At 36.6% G+C, this 21,885-nt stretch overlaps 1 protein-coding gene across 2 annotated transcripts in view; it reads left to right on the top strand.

The window, feature by feature from the left end:
- LOC116174779 overlaps positions 1-21,885 on the top strand; it is a 152,932-nt gene that overhangs the window by 126,568 nt on the left and 4,479 nt on the right. For both annotated transcript variants that reach the window (XM_031492772.1, XM_031492773.1), the window contains one exon: positions 9,377-9,514. In XM_031492772.1, coding sequence (XP_031348632.1) covers positions 9,377-9,514 — 138 coding nt within the window. The remainder of the gene's footprint in view (positions 1-9,376; positions 9,515-21,885) is intronic.

Below are 21,885 nucleotides of genomic sequence, written 5' to 3'. Positions count from 1 at the left end.
TGCATGGAGATGCAAGCGAGCTTGCGGTTAGATAATAATTAGGGGAAGTGGCGAATTGATGCTGTTAAATAGTTGAGCACGATGAAATTGATACTGAATAGTTTCTAGTACGTTGCAGCTTGTTTATAAAATCTTGATGGTGGTGAATCGATTCGGGTGGTAATTAAACCGTGAAATATTGGATTACTTTTCGAGAAGTTCGAAAACGACGTTAACTGAAGTTGTAGACTAGTTGATGTGCCCACCTTCCGTTGGGAGGGAACAGTTATAGGTATCTAAAGTTATAAGGTGCGCAAAGTTTCTTTTGGCAATTTAATTATAGTGGTAATTAATTCGTAACAACTATTATAATGTCTCTTTCGCTTTTGTGTGCCACATTTTGACATTCGCAACACAATCAGTTGCAAATGTAGTCCACCTTCCAATAAGTTATTCACACTACAAACACCCACAATTGTCACAATCGCCAGAAATTACATCTTTGGGGAAATAGCCCTCAAACGCAAAATATTCTAAGCCGTTACCCGTTGTCTTTCATCTGTCATGCTCCAAATGCTATGAAAAAACTGTTTAATTATTTTTTTGAATTTTCGAGAATTTGCATTTTTGTGTAGGAGAGAGGGGAGTGCGAATTAAATTTCTTTTCCTATCAGAGCTGGAACTTTGATTGTCTTCTTTCACTTTGTTTCAAGATGGTGTTACGAAAAGAATGTGGTTGACGATATCTCATTTTGTCTTTTTCAATTACGGTCATCCACCGGATTTAACCGACTATTTGGCTATATTGGATAGCAAAATTACAAAAAAACTCTATATTATGTTATCAAAAATCTCTAAACCTTCCCCATATAGTTTTATTCGTTGAAGTACTTGAACTATATGGGGAAGGTTTAGAGATTTTTGATAACATAATATATTTCAACCCCCATTTCGAGGAACGATGGATCCAACTCAAAAAAAACTCTAATTAATCTTTGTGTATTACTTCGAAGATGTTATCTCTCTTGTAATGCCGTGGTTTCTTTAGCTGCTTTGCTTGGATTCGGACCGCTAACTTAAATAAATCGGGATAGCGGATATTGTGTAAGGTTTGGGGAAGACGTGTAACATGAAAAATTAGCCGCCACCTCTTGAACCACCAGATGTGACGTCATGACAACCGGCCGCCATTTGGTGAAATCTTTCGGGCCTATCTCTCATCTAACATACCTCTCTACGTAAAATTGATGCAATTCAATCCAAAGTGTTTAATTCAAATTTGAACTCTATAAATCAAAAGTTAATTTGTAGTTGTGATCAAGCAACTCGGTCAATTTACGATATCTAATTTCATTATTTACTCGAAATCTTCGTTTAGGGGTTTTGCTTATGGTATCGTCACTTTATGAGGCCAAGTTAATTAATTAATTTATTTCCAAGATAATGTAAGCTTTCAGGATATGTAATATTACGACGCTTTCATATAGAGCTCTACGAAAGGCGAAGGTAGTATGGGTAATTTGATATAAATCCTGTACGTTGTGAAGGAATTGTTCTTGGAGATACGTTCTATAGTTGTAAGTGTTTTGTGCACTCATTTCACATATGCATATCATGCTCGGATCTCGATCTTTCAAGCATACTTGTTTATATTTTACGTATAGAATTCATTAATTCATGTTTGACCAAATACATATTTTTGTAATATTAACATTATTCGAGTACATTTTTAATTAATTTGGAATTGAAACATTTGGTACATTTAAAATTTACCTGGTGGGTCGATGTTTATTTTGTCTCCCAAACGTGTTGCTTCTTAGTTATGGATATTCTGCACCTATTGTCAAGTTTGGTCAGTAATCCTTCTATTATCGTCACTATTTAAAAAAAACTCAAAAATCTTTGAAACGCTTTGAACCCTTTGATTTATAAAAAAACTTAGTCCTCTATCCCAGGTAATTCTTTATATAGAACAGACATTTGAATGTAGTATGTAAATTTCGGTCCATTCGTTATGATCGCGATTGTACATAATAACAAAGTGCATCTAAATCACAAATAATAATTCTCAAATTTATTTCGAACTATACACCTAGTACGGGCGCATCCAGAACTTCAATAAAAAATTTGGGTTTTTGAACATTTCAATTTCGAGTAATTTGTTACTATCGTAATTTTTAGAGGGGGTCCAGTTCATGATTGCGAATTCAGCTTTCAAGGGATAAGATGTTATAAGTGCGGGACACCTGCTCTAGAGATTGTCGAATAAGTTTGCAGGGCAACCTCAAAAACCTAACGTGTGGGAAGATACTTCTGGAGATGGAGTTATGGGTTCATTCTGGGTCACTTGATTAAACAATTTTGAATCACTTAAGGACACTTTAAAGCTATCTTTAAAATTACACTGTATCACATTCCCAGCCCCTCAGCTCTTGATTTTGTAGCGATAGCGATCGGCATGAAACTTTCATTTTCATGATTACTTTATGTCGGGAAATTTTAGTTTCCATGATAATGGCAGTAATACGTTGTCTTGACTACTTTCCCTGCGCCCTGACTTTTTCGGCCCCACCTCTCACATTGGTAATGTCTAATGACGCCCGTCCTCACTGACAGAGTGACATTAATCAAACGTTCTGTATGAAAATTGAAAAGTTTTATAATTAAAAAGAACGATTTCGGGTAATATTTAATACAACACTCGTCAATAAGATGACACTACTTAACTCGGAAATTAAAGTACTCGTCCCCGAAAGGTCCTCGTACTTGAATATTTTCTCGCCACCTTTATGTAAATGACTATTTTATCAATATCTCGGAAAATTATTAGTCAAATTCCGGATACAATTCCTAAATCACAGTTAAGACAAATTGAGAGCTGTTCATTCAAAACGTTAACATTGTTAACAAAACAATCATTAGAAACAAGAAGAAAGCTACACCATTCTTTTCGGAATTATCCTCAGTAAACAGTAAAATCGATACCTGAGCCCTTGGACTCTTCAATATCATTTGGTTTTCATCGATTATAATGAAGAAATAAGAAGAGCTATTAACTTCTTCATGAGTATTTCCATAGGATAACGGTTTTTCACTTGCTACAGAAAAGCTAGAGTCCAATTGAAACATCGATGTTGTATCTAGTGGATTAAATTTATATCGATATCGATCAATAACTTCTTTACCACTTTAAACATTCACATTCAATGAAATCACGAAAATTCAGAAAGAAAGTTATTAATTTTTTCACTGCGGAATTTCATACGGAGATACGGAAACAGTTTGCTACTTGCGACGGAAAATCTAATATCGACACAAGCCATTGAATATCGTTTCGCATAACCCATTTTCATGTATTTTTGTATGTTACAATGGTTTTAATTTGCATCCATTTGTGATGTCTCAGAAGCGTGTAGACATACTTATTGAAAATGTTCGAGAAACTTTGTAGGAGATTTGGGAAATATACCAAAAGTGTACAAAACATGTAGGAAATGATTAAGAATCTTAGGAATACTTGACTAACCATCGTCAAAAAGTAGACTTTTTTAAATAAAACATGTGGAAGGACGATTAAAATTTAAATTATTCTCATACAGAATCAATTTAGTATTGAGGGTTTTGGGAGATGGTTTAAAGTTTTAAAGTCAACGAAATCATAGTCACAGGGCTCAAAAGAAAAGCGATCAAACGTCAAAAATTTTGAAAAGTTTTGAATAACTAGGAAAACTTTTGATACTGGCGTAGACCTGTATGATATTCGATATAGGGAAATGTGGTATCAAATTCATACAGATTCCAAAAATGCAATAAAATGAGGGTGTTTTATTTAAAATGTGCTTGTAGTATTTGTGATAGTTTTAGATTAGATCATTGCACAACGTATGAGTACCTATAATAGTTTAAAATTGTCACTTAACTTTGAAGATTATTGCTTTGACTGGCCCGTTTTAAGAGGAGGGGAGAGGGGCACTTAAAAATAGATAGAGATATTTTGGCGTGGAGGTGGAGGGTCCAAACTGATAAAAAACTTCGCGCGTGCCACTATTTTTCCTAAACCTGAACTGGCCATCCGCCAGCATAGTATTTGTGACGCATACGCCAGTCAGCTAATTATCCTGAAATGTTCGCATTTTGCTACGACTGCTTTCTTCGGCCTACTTTTTTTGGGCATTTTCCAAAAAGAAAAACCCTAGTTGTTCCTCTGTAATGTTTGGTTGCTCTACTAACGGTTCTTCCGCTTTATATAGTTGTTCCACTTACTCTTTCCATCACTCTGCCTTGCCCTTAGTTCTCCGTCTGCACCTTGCCAGAACGCGGTGCAATTGATGAATTACCTAGTTTTCAACAAAATGCTGTGTTTTCAGGTTGGATGTCACAGCGTCCACTTTTTACAATGCGCTTAGTTATAGCTTCTAGCATTTTCAAAGGCGATCTTTATCGATTTCTTCATATTTTTTGGGATATTTTGCGTTTACTTTTATAATTCCAATATAGTTTTTCTCCTAAGTCATTATAATTAAAAAATGTTAGTAAGAATTAAGAAACAAATCCCATAAGAATCCCATTTTAAATTCAAATTTTAAGCTCTGCGTGACGTCGTGAGTGGACTGGACTTGTTTTGAAGTTAGCTACTATTGCTTCGCATTTCCCCTCGAGCCATTGTTCTTTTGCTAACCTACATTCGTTATCTACTTTTTTTTTAATTCTTTATATTTATCCTTACCGTGCTTGGTGCGTTTTTTATATTTTCTCCATTCGTCAGTTTTATCTTAGAATTGTCGGTGGGCACAAATACCATAACACCCTGTATAAACGAGGAAAAGAACCCTAAAGTGGGCGGGGACAGCTACTATTTCAAGTTTTTAACTCTTGAGTGAGTTTAAAACCTTTTTCTGTTTTTACAGCATCCCCCATTTTCTGATCTTGAGTTATCTTTTCGTACAGAGAAAAACAGTGATTCAAATCAACAGTATACGAGTATTCCAAGCTAAAATTACGCGTTTATATCAATTTGACAACTATAATCATAATATAAACTCAAAAATAAAATTAATTTACGATAAACAAAGGAACTCTTCCATAAGAATGGAGACTTCCCAAACCTACAGGCAGATTCTCCAAAATGGAAGCACAGTAGGTACGCTATTTTCAAATTATTTACTAAAAACAGACAAATTTGTAATATTTTTAATCCAAAATGATCGGATAATTTGATAATTTTCCACGTATAAACTGAATAGATCGTAGGTTTCCAATACCGATGAGTACCGCAATAGATATTCCGCCCAATAGATTTTTGTGTTTTTGATTGTCAAGAATTTGTGGTTCCATCTTTTGTCAACTTTTGTCATTTTAGTCGTTATTTCAAATTTTCCGAATTTTTTTTCCACACAATGGAGACTATTGTGGACAATCTCCCTAACATTCGTCCAACAATATGCAAGTAATCTCTTTTTTGTTTTCGTAATTGTTTTCTCTGCGCCCAGTTTTAAGGGCGTTTCATAGTGTTTCAGTAATCCTACTTTAACTTCTGTGAGATACCGCATGCGCCTTTATGGCTCATGACCACCGAGCAATTAAGCTAAAGTTACCTAAACTAAAATCTATGATAACAATTAGTGCTACATTGGTTGTCATAAGCTAAGCTCTGCTTAAATTTGTCTGTGCAAAAGGCCTAGAGTTTTTATTTTAAAGACTATTCAATTCATCTAACATTTGTCACATTTCGACCAGTGAAATGTCGAGATTTCAAATTGTTGAGCCAATGGGAACGAATTATAGTGACAATTTCACGTGTGGTATTTCAGCGACAATTCAATGCGATTATTCAATGACATTTGTCAAACTTCCACCAGTGAAATGACGCGAAATTTTGTCGTATTAACCGGAACATTCTTCTTAGTTTGTTAATCAATTTCGACAACCGACTTATCACCACATCTTTTAATTTAATCACTCATAACGAATTAGCTTGGAGCACAAAAGTTCGAATAGAATCAATAGCAAAATGAAAAGCAACTTCCATAATTTATTTTGACATTTATTGTTGTCATGGAAATACATTCGCGTGGGTAATTATGCTTAATTTTTCTTTTGATTCATTGAATAGTCCTCCGAATACCATTCGTAGTCGAAGTATTTGTAGATTATTTTTGAGCTGCTGCTCCACTCATGCTAGTTACGCTTTTTAATACCACTCGCGCAAGCGCTCGTGGTATTAATCAGCGTAACTAGCATTCGTGACAGCACCTCAAAAATATTCGACAATACTTCGACTACTTATGGTATTATATATGACAATTCAACTCATGTATAAAAAATCGCATAAGCCGCAGTGAAATTGTCACTTTGACAGCGGCAAAAGTTACCTGCAACTTTTCCAGCGACAAATGCACTAGTGGTTTTTTCACTTATTCATTTTCGAACCAATTATCGCATTATCCTTTCCCATATGACTAGTTTGACGTCTGTCAATAATTGATTAATTTGGTGAATTTCTTGTTCGTTAAATTGTCCTGCCGAATTACACTCGAGGTTTGTATTTAAACCGAGTAAATTTGGGTTGTGGCAATTCAAATCTGTTTCCTTTTAGCAATTGGACTCGAAAAACTGTCAACCTAAAAATGCTCCACCTGCGGTGTCGCATTTTTATTAGTTGACAGTTTTTCTCGTCTAATTGCTAGGCAAGAGATTTTCATTACCTAAACAACCCAAATTTACTCGGTAAAATACAAACCTCTTGTGCAATTATAAGTGATAAAATTCAGTATTTTTTAACACCCCACGAGGGGTCAATTGGCCCTATATGTATTTTAACTGAATGTTGTGTTTCCGTTCGTGTTTTTAGCTACATTATATTGAACTTCGTTAATTCACTTACATCATTGTCATTATTTAGCATATACACAGTGTTCGAGATAAGAGGATCACCTCAATATTTCTTTTAATTGACAAGATACGAATTTGACAAATATCTTTTGTATGTGACATTACGACCTATCCGATCGCATATTGACACTTCCGATGCCACTTCCGGCTTGGCAGGAACTTTTGTTTTTCAAATGCAATGTCTGATTTTTAAGATTTTTGAAAAGAGCAATCCATTTGCTGTACGACAACGTGAAATATCCATGGTTGATATACAAAAAATTGAGAAATTCGTGATTGACCTTAGTCGGGTGCGATAGGTAAAAATTAAAAATTTTCTAAATTTTCCAGAGTTACAATGAAACTTTTTCATTTAATTAATCTAGTTCCCAATTAAGAAAAACCCATAAAACCACAAACCTCTTTTGCTAAAAATAAAGACGATATATAAATTTAAATCTGAAATGTGGTCAATTGACCCCCCGGGGGCTTCTAGCGTTAAGAAAAGTGACGCATGATACATTTAGCTTTTCAGAGTTATTTATCAGATCTAAGGGTAAAAAAGTGAAAACACCCAATTTTTAATTTTTTCCTGCTGATCGTGCGAAAAAATAATATAAGCATGACAAACGTTGGGATTTTTGAGTGGTAGACTGCACTTACACAATATATTATCGCGCCCAAAGATTGGGCGGTATCAGATCCATGTTTTAAAATCCCTTCAGTGCGGCGCAGAAGGCACTAAGCAATAGAAATATAGGTACGTTTTTTTTCTTTCAAAATCGCACTTATTGATTTATCAGAAGGATACATTGTTATCACGCCTGATAAAATTTATGCAGTATACGTATAACGGATATGATAGAACGTCGTCTTCGAGTGAGTTCGTAGACCCATTTTCACGTTTATTTATTACCAACTGAAAAACGAGATAACAGGTCTCAAATGCTCACGGTGATAATTTACGAATCTTGTCGTCTTTAGCATTATTATTTAAAAGATGAAAGTGAAAATATCTTAGGTACGTAGAGAATTAATGTTTCCATGGAGAGCGAATTGGTGTCAACGGGAGGAACCCAGCCTTTCCGAGTTTTAAACTTTAAGCAATTTAACCCCCCGGTTGCTATTTCAAGTGTATGAATTTTACAACGCTATAAATATAGTAGGAAAAATTGAAGGCTTTCGTTTGTGTTTTCCGAACTGTTCTTCTTAGTTTTAAAAACAATTGAATTTTGACGTGACTGCAGCAAAAGCTTCTCCTTTCCATTTACGTTTGAGAAATTCGCCATCATAACGTATATCTACTTGTTGAATTAAGTTTGCACCAAGTTCGGTTTATTTAAATATATTCACTTCTACTCTTAGAACTTTCAATGATTTAAGATAATAATTACTAATCGTCAGTGAATTTTCTCGTCATCCGGCTCTTGCATACGGACACAATAATGGATACCGTCTATATTTAATGACAGTTAAACCCACCCTTTATGGCAATACAATAAACAAATTAAAATCTTCCCCTGAAAGTTCGGTAAACAACGGTCGATATAACCGGTGGCCGCTTTGCTGTTTCAAAAACCTGATTTTGAATTTGTATTTTAGTGGGAGCCGATCTAACGAGGCGGTCTTGATTGAATTGACTTAGCGTACGTAACAGTCCGGTGCGTTTAAGTTTTAAGTACGCATTTTTCCGGTAGTCAGCCAGTGTTTCAAAGTCTTAAGTTACACCGTCAGGAATTTTGTCAAAAGTGTTTGTTTTCGTTGTTTATCGCATCTGTACATGTGGGATCAGACAATAATTTGGATAATTACAACAAAGTAGTGAGTACTTTTTTGTATTCGACTGTTTGTAACGAGGTAAAATGTTTCAATAAGGCGCTGTAGCCTTCAGATAACTTGTTTGATTTTTGAGAATGTTTATTGTACTTTTTGTATGTCATTGTGTTGCGATAATGTGCTTGTTAAAATGAAGATTTATTTTGTATGTGATGTCAGAAAATTTGTGTCGATTTGAATTCCAGTAAAAGTAAAAGTAAAGAAAATCCTGATTTTTGTTTATTCAATGAAAATTTTTCTTGTTTCGGGTCATTTTTAGTATAAGCCAAATTTAATAGTGTATTATGGATATCCGGAACAAGATTTTGATAAGTCTGTTGACATTTTCCAGCGTTTCAGAACCCACCTTTGAATAGATTTCCAGTTTCCTTCACGATTCTTTTACTCCTACATATTTCCTCTCGTATTTCCTTTCGTCCCATCCCCGTTCTTCACACTCTTTTCATACCCTTCCCATTTCCTTCACATGAGCCCAATGACTCCCTTTAATTATTAGATTTAAAAGTAATTTATTATAATAAACTTGATATTAGTGCTTCACGTTGGTAAATATGTTCAATTATTTTCGTAAAGTTCTCAAAGGAAAGATGTTAGGCCCCCATTTTAATTGGAAAAGTGTTGTCTCTTTTGGAAGAATGAATCAGCTTTAAACTAGATGTAAAACTAAAACGGTATTTCTTTTTGCTTGCAGAACCTTGCAGATACGTAAAAGGATCGTGGTCAGAATGCGATTCGAAGACAAATATGCGCGCGAGAACGTTAACCCTCAAGAAAGGTGATCAGGCAACCTGCGAGTCCACCAAAACCATACAGAAGAAATGCAAAAAAGGTAATTTATTATCTATTATTCCCGAGCTCGGCAAAATATAATCGTCTAAGCCCTTTTTATATTACTTATCCCTGTATTCGACATGATAAATTAGCGTGCCATTAAAGGTCGTTAACACGCGAGCGCTCTAATTTTTCAATTAATCAAGGCGATAGATTCCTGCGGATTGGAACTAAACTGAATTGTCATCAATTTTGCTACCGTTTCTTAATTAACTTGCAAATGAGATAAGTGCACGTAGCTCATTTTAGCTTCAGTTTTTCCATCCCTTTATCACCCACGGGTTTTTTGTTCGTTGTATGTACGTAGATCTCGTCCCGATGTTTTTGTTTTAATTCGAGGGGATTGTATGCAAACTATCTTTCTTTCGTGTTTTGTTTGAATTTCTGCTTCGTTAAATTACAGTAAATAACTCACGGAACTGAGGCGTGAAAAGATCTTGTCCTTTTTTTTAGTTTATTCCAAAGGGAGTGTATAATTAAAAATCCCTTTTTAGGAATGCATTGTACTTAGCTCAGTTTACGGTTTGGTACAAAAACCTTCATTTTTGTTGGTCCTTTACAACATAACAAATAAAGGCATTTGTTTGATTAATACCCACCACGCATGCAGATTAGTTTAAATGTTTGCAAATTTTCAAGGTACTTTACCTTTTATGTCTCTTATAAATGAGAATTTTGAAATTTTCTGACAAAGGTCTAAAGCCACTCTTACTTTTGAGAGTACTCAATCAAAATAACGATTTAAAGGATCCAAGATATAGGTATTATTATTGCAAATTCTTAGAGAGGTAGATGCAGTACCAATTACCCCATCTACAAACGACGCGAGATGAAATAATTTAAGTGGGATTGCGAATACATTAAATCTAATGAGAGTGAAGGCGTTAACAAACTTTCATTTCTACACCTCTGACGCGACTAGAGCAAAGTAATGTAACTGTCGCCAAAAGCGAGAAAGGGGATCAATAATTTATAAGCCCAGGTTTGGTGCTTAAAATTTTACATCGAAAGGGAAACATTTCAGGAATATAAATTTTTGATCACGTCTACTAAGTTTTCGATTTGTATGTGGGTCATATTTTCGCGGATTTTCGCGAGCTTGCGCCGAAAATTTTGTGAAGCTATTTATCGATACCGTATTCTGCGTGTGCATAATTCGAATATGGCCCAATTGCTGCGGTTTCCGCATCCGAGCGTTTAACTGATTATTGTGTATGTTTATGGAATGGTAGCATGAAGTTGGAACCATCAAAATGTGACAAGACGCCCTTTTCCCTAAGGTTTTTCTAAACGTAAATAAATAAACAATAAACTGAGTTACGACGTAATGAAATTGCTACAGCAGCCCTCTCTCCATATCTATTATTGTCAAAAATGCGATGGGAAAGGCAATATTTATGGGTTCTTGCAAATACGTTCATTATGATGAAGCGTCTTTTTCGATGATGCTATCTATCTATTTTTTCTCAATACGTCTGGGCAATTTTTATTTTAGCTGCACCATAAGCTAGTAAGAATTTATTTATCGTTTTCTAAAAATCACATTGGGTGATTAGGCCTAAAGGTCTAGGCTAAATGAGAGCCAAGATACTAATTGTTATAGCTTGTTTTCAACCAAATTGTTGACAATGCGTCCTAATTTTGAACAAAAAAAAAACACGCCACTTCCTTTAATTCTGCACTGTAATGAATATGGCCAAAGGGCAAAGGGAGATCAAAGAATCAAGTAGTGAGGTTGGAAACACTCAGCTCTGGCTGCTGGGTTGAAGGATATGTATCGCCACAACGAATCAGTGAAAGAGTGGTGCTGGTGGGACAGAGACAGAAGACAGAAGGGTCCTCCAGGAGGTACGGTAGGGGGGTGAAAAGGATCAACAAGCAGTCAATGAGATACCGGAACCTATAAAGCAGTACGAAAAAGGAAAACAAGTATCGTTGCAATGGGCAAGGACTAAGCATCATATGAACTGGTCCACACAGGTAAATGCAAGAGAAGTAAGGAAGTGACAGCGAAAAAAATCGAGGTAGTAAAGTACCAAGGTTTAGAGATTAGTAAACGGGAAACCCAACGGCTGGATGGCATTCTAGTAGAAATATGGAAGGCGATGCGAGAAGACGGGAGTGGCTCTCTTTTGGAGTACGGTAATGAAAAATAGTCACGACTTGGAATGAGAGCGTAGTGGAACTGCAACTAACTAATATCATACACACCACGCAGGTATGAGAGAAGAAGAACAATATCAGAAATGTAAAGAGTTTAGGAGAAGGGGGTACATTATTATGACTACTTATCAAGAAAACCATAAAGTCGCTCTGGCAAAAAAGCGACGAATCTGCTGATGGTTGAAGAAATAATGTCGTGCGGAAAATCGAGAACGACTGCATCACGAAGGATTTGATTGAGAAGGAGATATCAACTTGCCCTTCTACACAATGGGCTCTATTAGGGAATAATAAAAATTCACGTCATTCACTCTTCCCCCTTCATCTAGCACCACACTCTTTCTGCTCCCTGTCCCTTCCACCTGCGTACAGGTCCATAACATGTATTCCATGTCCTATTCTTGCTCTCTGCATATTCTACATTTTCTTTCTTATTTTTGCCTCCGTTTCCTTATGTATTTATAGCTAATGCTTCCGCGTGCGCTCTGTATCTTCACCAGGTCCCTTTTTGCCAGCTTATTTTCCTTCTTTTCTCCTACTCCTCTCCTCCTTTCGATCTCAGCCCCCCGTCTCCTTTCCTTTCGTAATATTTTCCTCTTTGTTCATTCTCGTTGTCAACCATTTCATCAATTAGCTTGCTCTATCGCCCCTTTTCTCGAATCTTACCGCCCTGCTCCCCGACACTATCCCTATCTTTTGCATTGCACTTGTTCCAGTTTCCTCTCTGAATAACCATTCTATCTCCTTTTTATTTTCCCCCCCCCCCCCCTTCCTAAATTATCATCTACATCTCTTCTACATTTATCTCCATTCCTTTCCTTTCCCAATACCTTTCCATTCTTCCCATCATTTCCTTCATCTGTTCTACCTCATTCCCCAGTTCGCACTACTATTCCTCTACCTTGGTCCTGTTTTAATATTTTTGCCATGTCTTTTCAGTAGAGATTAAATAAGGTTAGGCTAAGTGGGTATTCCTGTCTTACTTTTACATGTACAAAAAAACTTCAAACTTCTTTCTTTCATGCTTATTATTCTTACCCTCAATCTTGTCTCTCCATACTCCATCTCTATACTTTTTTGTCTTCCCACTCTGTCGAAAACTAATTTGAAGTTCATGAAAAACGCGAACACCTCTCCGCGCTTTTCTTCCAATTTATTTACCACTACCACCATATGCAGCATTCATGTTTCCTCCTCCAACGTTCTTCCATTTCCCTTTCCAATCTTTTGTTCAGTATCATTACATACATTCTATACGCCGCGCCGTAGTCATTATAGTAGTTCCCCTATACTTTCCCCCACAATCTTTGTTTCCTCTTTCACCTTTCATTCTTCGGATCAACCCACTCCTTTACATACATTGTTCACTAGATTTCTGATCCTTTCATTAACACTATTTCTTTGCTGAAAATCCATTCCTCGTTACTTATCTCGTCTCTCCGTACCACTTCCCCTTTCTTCAGTTTCTTCAATTGCTAGTCGATCTTTTCCCTTGTTATCTCATCGCCTTGACGCTCCTTTCTTCTATAGCCCTCTTTTTCGTGCTTTCCTTGTACTAATTTGATAAAAGGTTGTTTCTATTCGTATAATTCGTCTCCCCTCCCCCTCCCCCTTCCCACATATTCTATTTTTCTTTTTTCTTCTATTTATCATTTTCCAAAAATCATTTTCTGTTTTTATTTCCTTGATTTGCTCTTCGTATCCTTTCTGTTTCTCTATCCTTTTTTTTATACTTTTTTTCTCTTTTCTTTCTATCGTCTTTCTTCTGTGCACTCTTTGTCTCACCACTTCTTTCTTTTGTCTCTCCCCTCCCCTTCAATCATTTGTTTCTACGTTATATCTCCGTTATATTATTCCACCCCTCTGTATTCTCTTCTATTTTTACTCATTGTTCCTCTATAATTTAATTTAATTTTTTAATTTAATTTCCGTTTAAAATGCTTCAACCTCTCTTTTATGATAATTCCAGTACACCTCACCCTTCTATCTCGTGTTCCTCTTCACATATCTACCCGTGTTCCTCTTCACATATCTACCCATTTTCTTTTAATTCCTGTTTTGGCATTAAAATCTCTCCCAATAAAAGAATTCCTCGTTTTTCGTTTCATCTCCCCATTCCGTTTATCCCCTTTTTTTTAACCCTCGTTAAGAAACCTCATTTGGCGCTTCCCTCTTCGTAAATTGATTCTTCCATATACAGGGTGTTAATTAATTGAGTGCCGATAATACAGGGTGAAAATCCTCGGGTGATTAAAAAAAAGTTTGTATTGACATAATATGTCATAAACTTAATAAATAAAATTGTCAGTTCAAACCCCGTACGGACGTCACTGGTGAAAATTTAAAAAAATCTTTTACGTCAAAAAATGCCCCTTAATGATGAAAATGGGTGTACAAAATTTCATAAAAATTTGTAAGTGATAAAAAATTATGATAAAATCCTCACTTTGTTCTTAAAATTTTAGCACTCTGTAGCTCAAAAACTAAGAGGTTTAGGACGTATGTTGATATAAACTTTTCTCCTTAAAATCACCCGAGGATTCATCATCGGTACTCAATTAATTAACACCCTGCAAATTCATTCGGAATTCTTTTCTTCTATCCATCCCCACGACATCGTATCCTCTTACAGACTCCCAGAATTGGGCGATTTTACCAGCTACCCCCGATACATTCTAGATTATCATTTTCATGTTACCCTTGGCCATTTTTTTTCGTTTTCTCTTTTCTTCTGTTGTTTGTGTTGATGTTGTGCTTTTTCTTACTTTTTAATTGTAACTTTTGTCACTCACTCATGCGGTATACAAGATTTTCAATTTCTTTAAAATTTCATTTAAACCTTAGGGGTCGTTGTCTGTCCATAATCGGGGAAAGCCTATGCGTCGGAATGTATTTCTTTTTTAGCGGATTTTTTTAAGAATAAAAAAAAGTGCTATTGTTTGCGTTTTGTCCGTTCGTCCGCCTGTCTGTCCGAATCTTTCATGGTATTCTAATTAAAGCTCTCAACGAAAGGAACCGTTTTCTACCAACTACCGCGCTTCTTTCTGACCTCTTATCAAGAAAGGGGTACCTAACTGATTCTATCCTTCATGGTACTCTAAGGAAAGGTCTCAACGAAAGGAATTAATTTTGCTTTATTTTTTGTAACGTTTAGGTTCACAGTTCAAGCGTTCCCTTTGTCGGTACCCACTTCCAACGTTCACCCGCAATAAATTGACATTTTGGTGGATTTCGCTAAAAACTTCACATAACAGTACTCAACCTTTCTGGCACTTTTCATGGCTGGATTGGCGACATGAGAAAGAGAGACCGCGATTCGAGTGTTATGGAACTTTTGGGCGCCCAAAGTCGACTAGGTACCCCTCGAAGGTGCGCACCTTGCAAAAGTTGGTTAATTAGATCCTAGGAAAAAAACAAAATTCCGTCACGCAGGAGTTGTGAGATCTTTCTGACGACACCAGTTTGAAAGCAATTGGACCGAATTTATAGAAGAAGATAGAAAAATCCTGAAAACCTGACGGTACTCTCCTCGTCTTTCTGCAAAAGTTCTTCTACTGGTTCTTATTTCCTGCCTGCCAGCCGGCCGGCCAAAGTGAGCAAAGCTACCTTTTTCCAAATTTGCTAGAATGCGCTAAAAATTCAGGTTTAGGATGGGGTTCGCAATGATAGATTAATGATTGTAAGATGTTTCTGTTTTTCGTATTCATTTCCCAACTTGATTTCAATTTTCAAGGTAGATAACTTTATTGACCACTTTTTTTTAATGTACAGGGTGGTTCAAATTCGTGGCTCACCATTTGGACCTCCGTAACGGTGAGAGATACTGCAGATACAGATACAGCGTATTTTTGTGACGCATTTGAAATTTTTGAAAAATCTTTGAAAATAGCTGAGATGTCAACGAAAAACTGAAAATGTCAAATTTTGTTTTAATTTTCTGTAGCCTAAACGGCCGGAAATGAGCGATTCTCGATGGCGCCTTCAAGGGGGTTCTAAGGGTGAATGATAAACTGTACAGTGTACATCGCCACTTGTCTTTTATGGGATTAACCGTGACCTACTAGGCCACGGATTAACTCGTGATTACGATTATTGCGTAGCTATTCCAGAAATGCTAACCATTTCGAGATTTAAAATTCAAAATATCTAAAAGCAAATCAAAATGCTTCTCATATAGATAAATTTCGTATTACACCAACATCTCATTCTCCCCCTCTGACATCCCAAGGGAGCTGTACAAGAAATCGCAAGAAAAGCACGTGATAAAATGTATGTTTTACTCTAATGGAATATTCGGCAGTGAAAATATTTACAATGAAATTCGATTTAAAGGAATCTTTTGGAAAATTAAAATTTACATTCAGACATTGAGAGCTGTTTTTTTGTTGTCAAAAAACTCGAAGTTCGACTTGTTTAAAAATATATATTTGAGGAAAGTTTGCAAAGTGAAAAAGGGAAGGTCGAGGTTTTTAGTGCTCGCATCAACGTCGAGTCGATCGTTAACCCTTCGCACGGGAACTTTCTCCTTTTGTTATTAAAATGTACGTTTCAAAGTTTATTTGAGCTGGAAATAATTTATTAGCCGATACGTGAGCGAGTAAATTTTCAATTTGACTTTACTCATTGTTTTGCACTTCCCTCGGGGGCAATAATTCAAAAATTGCCTTACATCGATAACTGCACCAATAAAATTTTAATTGGTAATTCAGATTTACAACGATCGTTATTTTTCTTTTTGGGTATCTTTACCGTTAAGTCTTTGTTGATGAATACATTTGAAAGCGGGTAAATGCGATTAGATTCGGCTACTGCACAACCGTACAAAAACTCAAATCCCCAAGCGCCTCTTGCTTCCATGTTTACAAAAAAAAAACATCAAGTATGCAAAGCAAATTAACTTTTATTTTAGGTAGCCGAAGTTTTATTAAATTAGTTTCGGCAACATTTGCCGAAGTGGCTTTACATGGCTGCAGCGTGTGACGAAGTTTGGGTATAGGTAAGCGAAATGTATTTTTTGGGGGTGGATTTGTTATACCGACATAAGTACGGTCAACATTTTTTTTTCTAAAGACGGGGGAAAAACGCAATACCTTACAAGAAATATAAAAGCGGAGATAAATCCTTTATCCCTTTAACCCAGATTTCGGGTTTGCTCGAATTTAACAAAACGCTGTAAATAAATATTCGTTGTGGAATAGAATTTTTACGCAGATACGCGGGAGGTTCTGCCAATCTCTTAATCCCTCTCATAACTTGAATTATTTCGGCCTCTTGCTCATTATCTTCGCAGTGTGTACGTCTTTTGCAATTTCCACTGATATATTTTACAATGTGCCCGAAATTGACATTGATTTGGCATGTTGCTCTGATTTTGACGCCAATTCTCTATTATATTCCTTTAGACTATAGCCTTTTTCTATATTTTTTTAGTTTGTCCGCTGTCCCTTTTAATGTAATCAATGTAGCGTAATTTTTCCCACTTTTACTAGCTTTCCAGGCTACTATAATTCTATTCATTTTTCGGTTGGTAATAATATAAAATAAATTATCATTATTATTATTATTGAAAAGAAAATTGTAAAAATGCGTGATTTTTGTACTCCGTGGACTAAATCAAGGTTTCATCTAAGGCAGTAAAGTGTCACTTTTTCTCCCGGAGGGGAAAAAACGCCACGAGGGGCAAACAGTGACAGGACACAGTGAAATGTCAAGTCCAATTTAATGCTTAATGGTTACCATTATTTGCACATTTTGGTTCTTGCACCATATTTTATACTTATTATACCGTTTTCCTTATATCTTTTTGAATTTGGAAGGCAGTGGTTTCCTCATAGCTTGTTCTGCAGTGTTTTAAACGATCATTTCTGCGCCGTAGTTTTTGAACAAGAACCTTTAAATTAAACTGACATTTATTATTTATGACAAGGTATATTGATTCTACAAACAAATTTTTTTCTTTCAAAGTTGGACTTTAACATTCCAATTGCTGTGTCTGATTGCAGGAGTACAAAAAATAGCGCATGTACCACAGAACGAAAGGACTAAACATTTCGGACAATAATCGGCATCCTCGGGATTAAAACACACACTTTACTCCCTTGGTATATAATAATATACTGTTTCTGTTTCCCTTGGGGTATAAGAGATCCTCTTTAGGAATAACTTCGCAAATTCTTGAATACTTGTGCGACTCTCGGAAATTCCGTGCAATCTTCGGATATTCGGATTATTAGTCCAGGAAATAGAGACTGAAAATGGACCATTTCCTACAAAACGAGAAGTAGTTCCAATATTTTTTTGCATGTCATGAAAGAATATCTTGCGGTTAAGAATCCAAGTTTTCGACCTCCCACCCCTTGTGCTTCCCCCGTACCACCCTTAAAACCAAAGAAATTTGGTTGGTTTTTTAGTTTTTCAATCATATCTTTTTATAGGTTCATTTTACAAAAAAATATTGTTACTTATCAGAAATTGTAGACTATAAAATTCTACACTACTTTTTTGTGAAATGTTTATTAAAAACGATATAAAGCATCAGAGTTGCTTGTATTTTTAATAATTCTAAAATTTGTATGTAGATGTTTTAACCAAATTGTATATTTTATGTCTATAATTAAGAGTTTTATGAGAAAATATCTTGAACTTATCGTGGTATAAATCCCCCTACGCTGCACCCTTACCAAAGGGGATGCATAATAATTCAACTTTCAACCCTTGCTAGTGGGGATATTTGAATCACTGTGAGATTGTAGGGCTTTCTAATATACGTTTGAAACAAAAAAAATATCTCACTTCAGTTCAGCTTCATTCAGTAATTTTGTTTAAATGATCGCCTTGTTTTTCGCCCACATAAACACAAATATTAGTGATTCGACGATGCAGTTTTGCCACATTTGAGTGTATTATTGCAAGACAGTCCGCCTTGTCAGTTGTAAAGTTTTGTAAAATAATGTTGGGTGAGTGCTCGAAGAGACACCGACTAAAGAGAATGTTTTAAGTAAAAAAAAGTGATGTTTAAGAAGAAATTTATTAGTCTGAGTGTTTTGCTTATTGAACAGGTATCTTTTATGTGAAGGCTTTCTTTAAGGTCTTCAAGTATCAGTCCAAAGGAGTTTTTCCACCATGAAAGAGCCAATATTAATTAATTATCGGGTCTTTGAAAAATCCTTAAAGAACGGCCTCACTTAAGCGATTACTGCTCGATAGGTACAACGCTTGAGCTTAACACGAACTAGAACAGTTTTCTTAGAACACTTTCTTCGACGAAAACTTTACAAACACTAAGACTGACTGTCTTTCACCAAAAAGTCTCGTTTTGAAAACATTATTCCCTACTAATCCTACTAATACTACTTTATCATTTTGTCAACGTTCACCCATCAAATTCCCTGCAGCTACCAGCAAAACTTCGAAAGGGCCGCCTGCGCCCCCCCCCCCTTCGTTCACTCGTACCAAGTTACTGCGCGTCTTCGGTAAATTAACACGTTCAAATTACGGAGCGATAACGAACCCCTTATCGCAAGACCGGATTTAAGTGAGATAAACTTTTAAAAAAACACTTAACACAATTACTTCTAAATGCCCCTAATCTTTCTTAACGTAAGCTAACTGGAATCAAAATACAAGGCAATGATTTAATCAAACTTAAGCCAATCAACATTGCCTTCCAATTCAAATATTATCGAATTTGTGTTCAATCTAATATAAATTTACAACCACATTCATAAATTGAAATTTAACTCATACCGGGTAACCCATCATTACTATAGGTGCTGATGCCAATAAAAAACGGCTACATGACGTAGTTTACACAAAGGTATACGGTATTGTGGATTCACCAAATATTCATAATTTCCTCCATCCGATAGACACTCCGTCTTGTTCTTACCTTCCACTTTTATTTTGTATTTTGAATCTTCAGTTCTGAATGTCGACTCTTCAATCTTGTATATTGAATTTCCCCGAGATTTTCACCAGTCGCACGCAGAACTGGGTCAAGCGTTCTAAAAAACCGCTCGAACGACGAGCGCTCGAATTTTCTCAAAATGCTCGCGAGCATCGAGTTGTTTTTCAAAGCGAAACCGCTTGCGAGTTCCGTGCACTCCACGGTTTATCACGAGCGCTCGGGAAAAGTGCTCGTGAGCCGAAAAAACAGGCGGCGCTTAATCCTTCAGCGGTTGAGAGCAGTTAAAAGCGCTCACGAGCGAAAAAAACCCTCAGGTGCGGAAAAAGCGCTCGGGAGCGAAAAAAACTCGCGAACGAAAAAAGAGCTCGCGATCGGAAAAAGAGCTCGCCAGTGAAAAAATCGCTCATAAGCTGAAAAACCATCAGCATTTTAAGTAAACGCTCCAGAATCGAGCACCAAACGGCCGCTCCGCAAACGCTTTTTCCGCTTGGAGCGTTTTTTCGGGCGGAACGCTCGCGAGCAGTACCCAGCCCTGGTCGCACGTTAGTAAGGAGGTATTGCATTGGGGTATAAATGACTCCCCATTTTTTCACCGGAAACACAGCTTCGAAGCACCAGGAATCCGAATCAAACAAAATCTCGATGATGTCGGTCACAGTCTGTACTCTCATTTCCGGCCAAACAAATGAACCGACTGGAAGCAAATTTGGTACACATTGTAATAGGAGTTACCGTAACAGTTTGAAAATCAAACTGAAAGAGTCTCCAACAACGTTCTTAGTACTTTTCCGTGAAATTCGTCTAATCCAGGAGCTTTGTTTTTAGGGATTCTTGGCACTTGTGCAATGATATCTTGCCTAGTCTGCACAGTCTTGTCTGGTTCCAAGGTGAATGGTCGGGAAGGCATTTCGGCGTGGAGAAGTTTCCTCTGCCGGATCGTCGTGTCGTCAGGAAAGAGGATACTCAAAATCGCGTCTATTGCTGTTCGGAAACATTGTATCAATCACCGTCTGGACATTGGAACAAGGATCGATGGGAGCTTGCTTTTAAGATTGTATCGTTTGCAAGCTGACTTATAGTACTCACACCACTGTGCCTCTGACTTCGGTGGAGTTCTTTGAAAGTGGCGCCTCAATGTGCGCACTACCTTTTCAGCCCATCCAGTCTTTCACACCACCAGGGTGTTACATCAGCTCGAGCAATATACTTGTGGATTCTCCTTTGAAGGCATACTTGACTCGTATGACGGACCCACTCTGCCAGCCTCCTTGCAGTTTGGTCAACCTCCTGAGGATCGTGACACGGAGCACCACGGGGAAAGTACACAGGAATTTTGCTCGAGCAATACTCGTTGAGCCGGACCTGATCTAAGTGTTTGAAATAGAGAATCGCAGGAAACAAAGCAGTCTCGAAGGTTAATTTTATGGATCTCAATCAGGACCATTTGAAGCTCTTCGAACAGAGGGGTCAGGTTTGAGAAAAACTATTCAAGAAACTTACTTAGACGCTTCTACAGCTCAGGAGGAATGATTCTCATTCACATATACTCTGTCCATTTCTTTAAATCGCAGCAGTGGCAGGTACACCAGGGAGGTAAGATGACCTTTTATTTTGGCGCGAAAACCAATTATGCTACATTTCAACCAAAGGTATCATCAATTACAAGTTAATAAAAGAGTATGGCAACACAAGAACAAATTTAATAAGCAGTTTACACCCCACGTTAGACAAACAAAACGCCCAAGCTGTCGTACAAACCGAAAACAACATTGTATTTGAATCCAAACTCGCCCTTCTATAAGTTAAATGTAAAATGCTACCACGTGGAACTTTTCCAATCGACATCTACAAGATACTCCAAAACATATCAACACCCTGTACAAGAATCTTAAATGAGGTGTGACCTATAGGTACTTGTGGAAAAGTTGCACTTTAACTACCTACCTATCAAAAACTATAATATGCTCTAAATTGAATTAGCACCCTGTACTAATATTCCACCTTCCCGTAACACATGATAAATCTAACCCTGACGTTACAACAGGATATATACTTATTAATTAAGCTAAGTATAGAAATTTTCCTAACCCGCAACTGAATTCCTATAAACATCCTTGAAGTGACATTCTCAATGAATCTTCAACGTACATGAGAAAACTACCCCTAAATACGGTCCAACTGTTGACTTATTTTACGAACTTGCAAATTCAAATTTGTAACTCAAACACTCTTAACAAATTGACAAGAAAGTAATGCTAATTACAGTAAATACAAAGGAAAAAATAAAGGACACATTTGCC

This window comes from Photinus pyralis, unplaced genomic scaffold (genome assembly GCF_008802855.1).
Source record: "Photinus pyralis isolate 1611_PpyrPB1 unplaced genomic scaffold, Ppyr1.3 Ppyr1.4_LG6, whole genome shotgun sequence".
NCBI classification, from domain to species: Eukaryota; Metazoa; Arthropoda; class Insecta; order Coleoptera; family Lampyridae; genus Photinus; species Photinus pyralis.
Note: the sequence above shows the minus strand (reverse complement) of the source record. Positions and strands in the feature narration are given on the sequence as shown.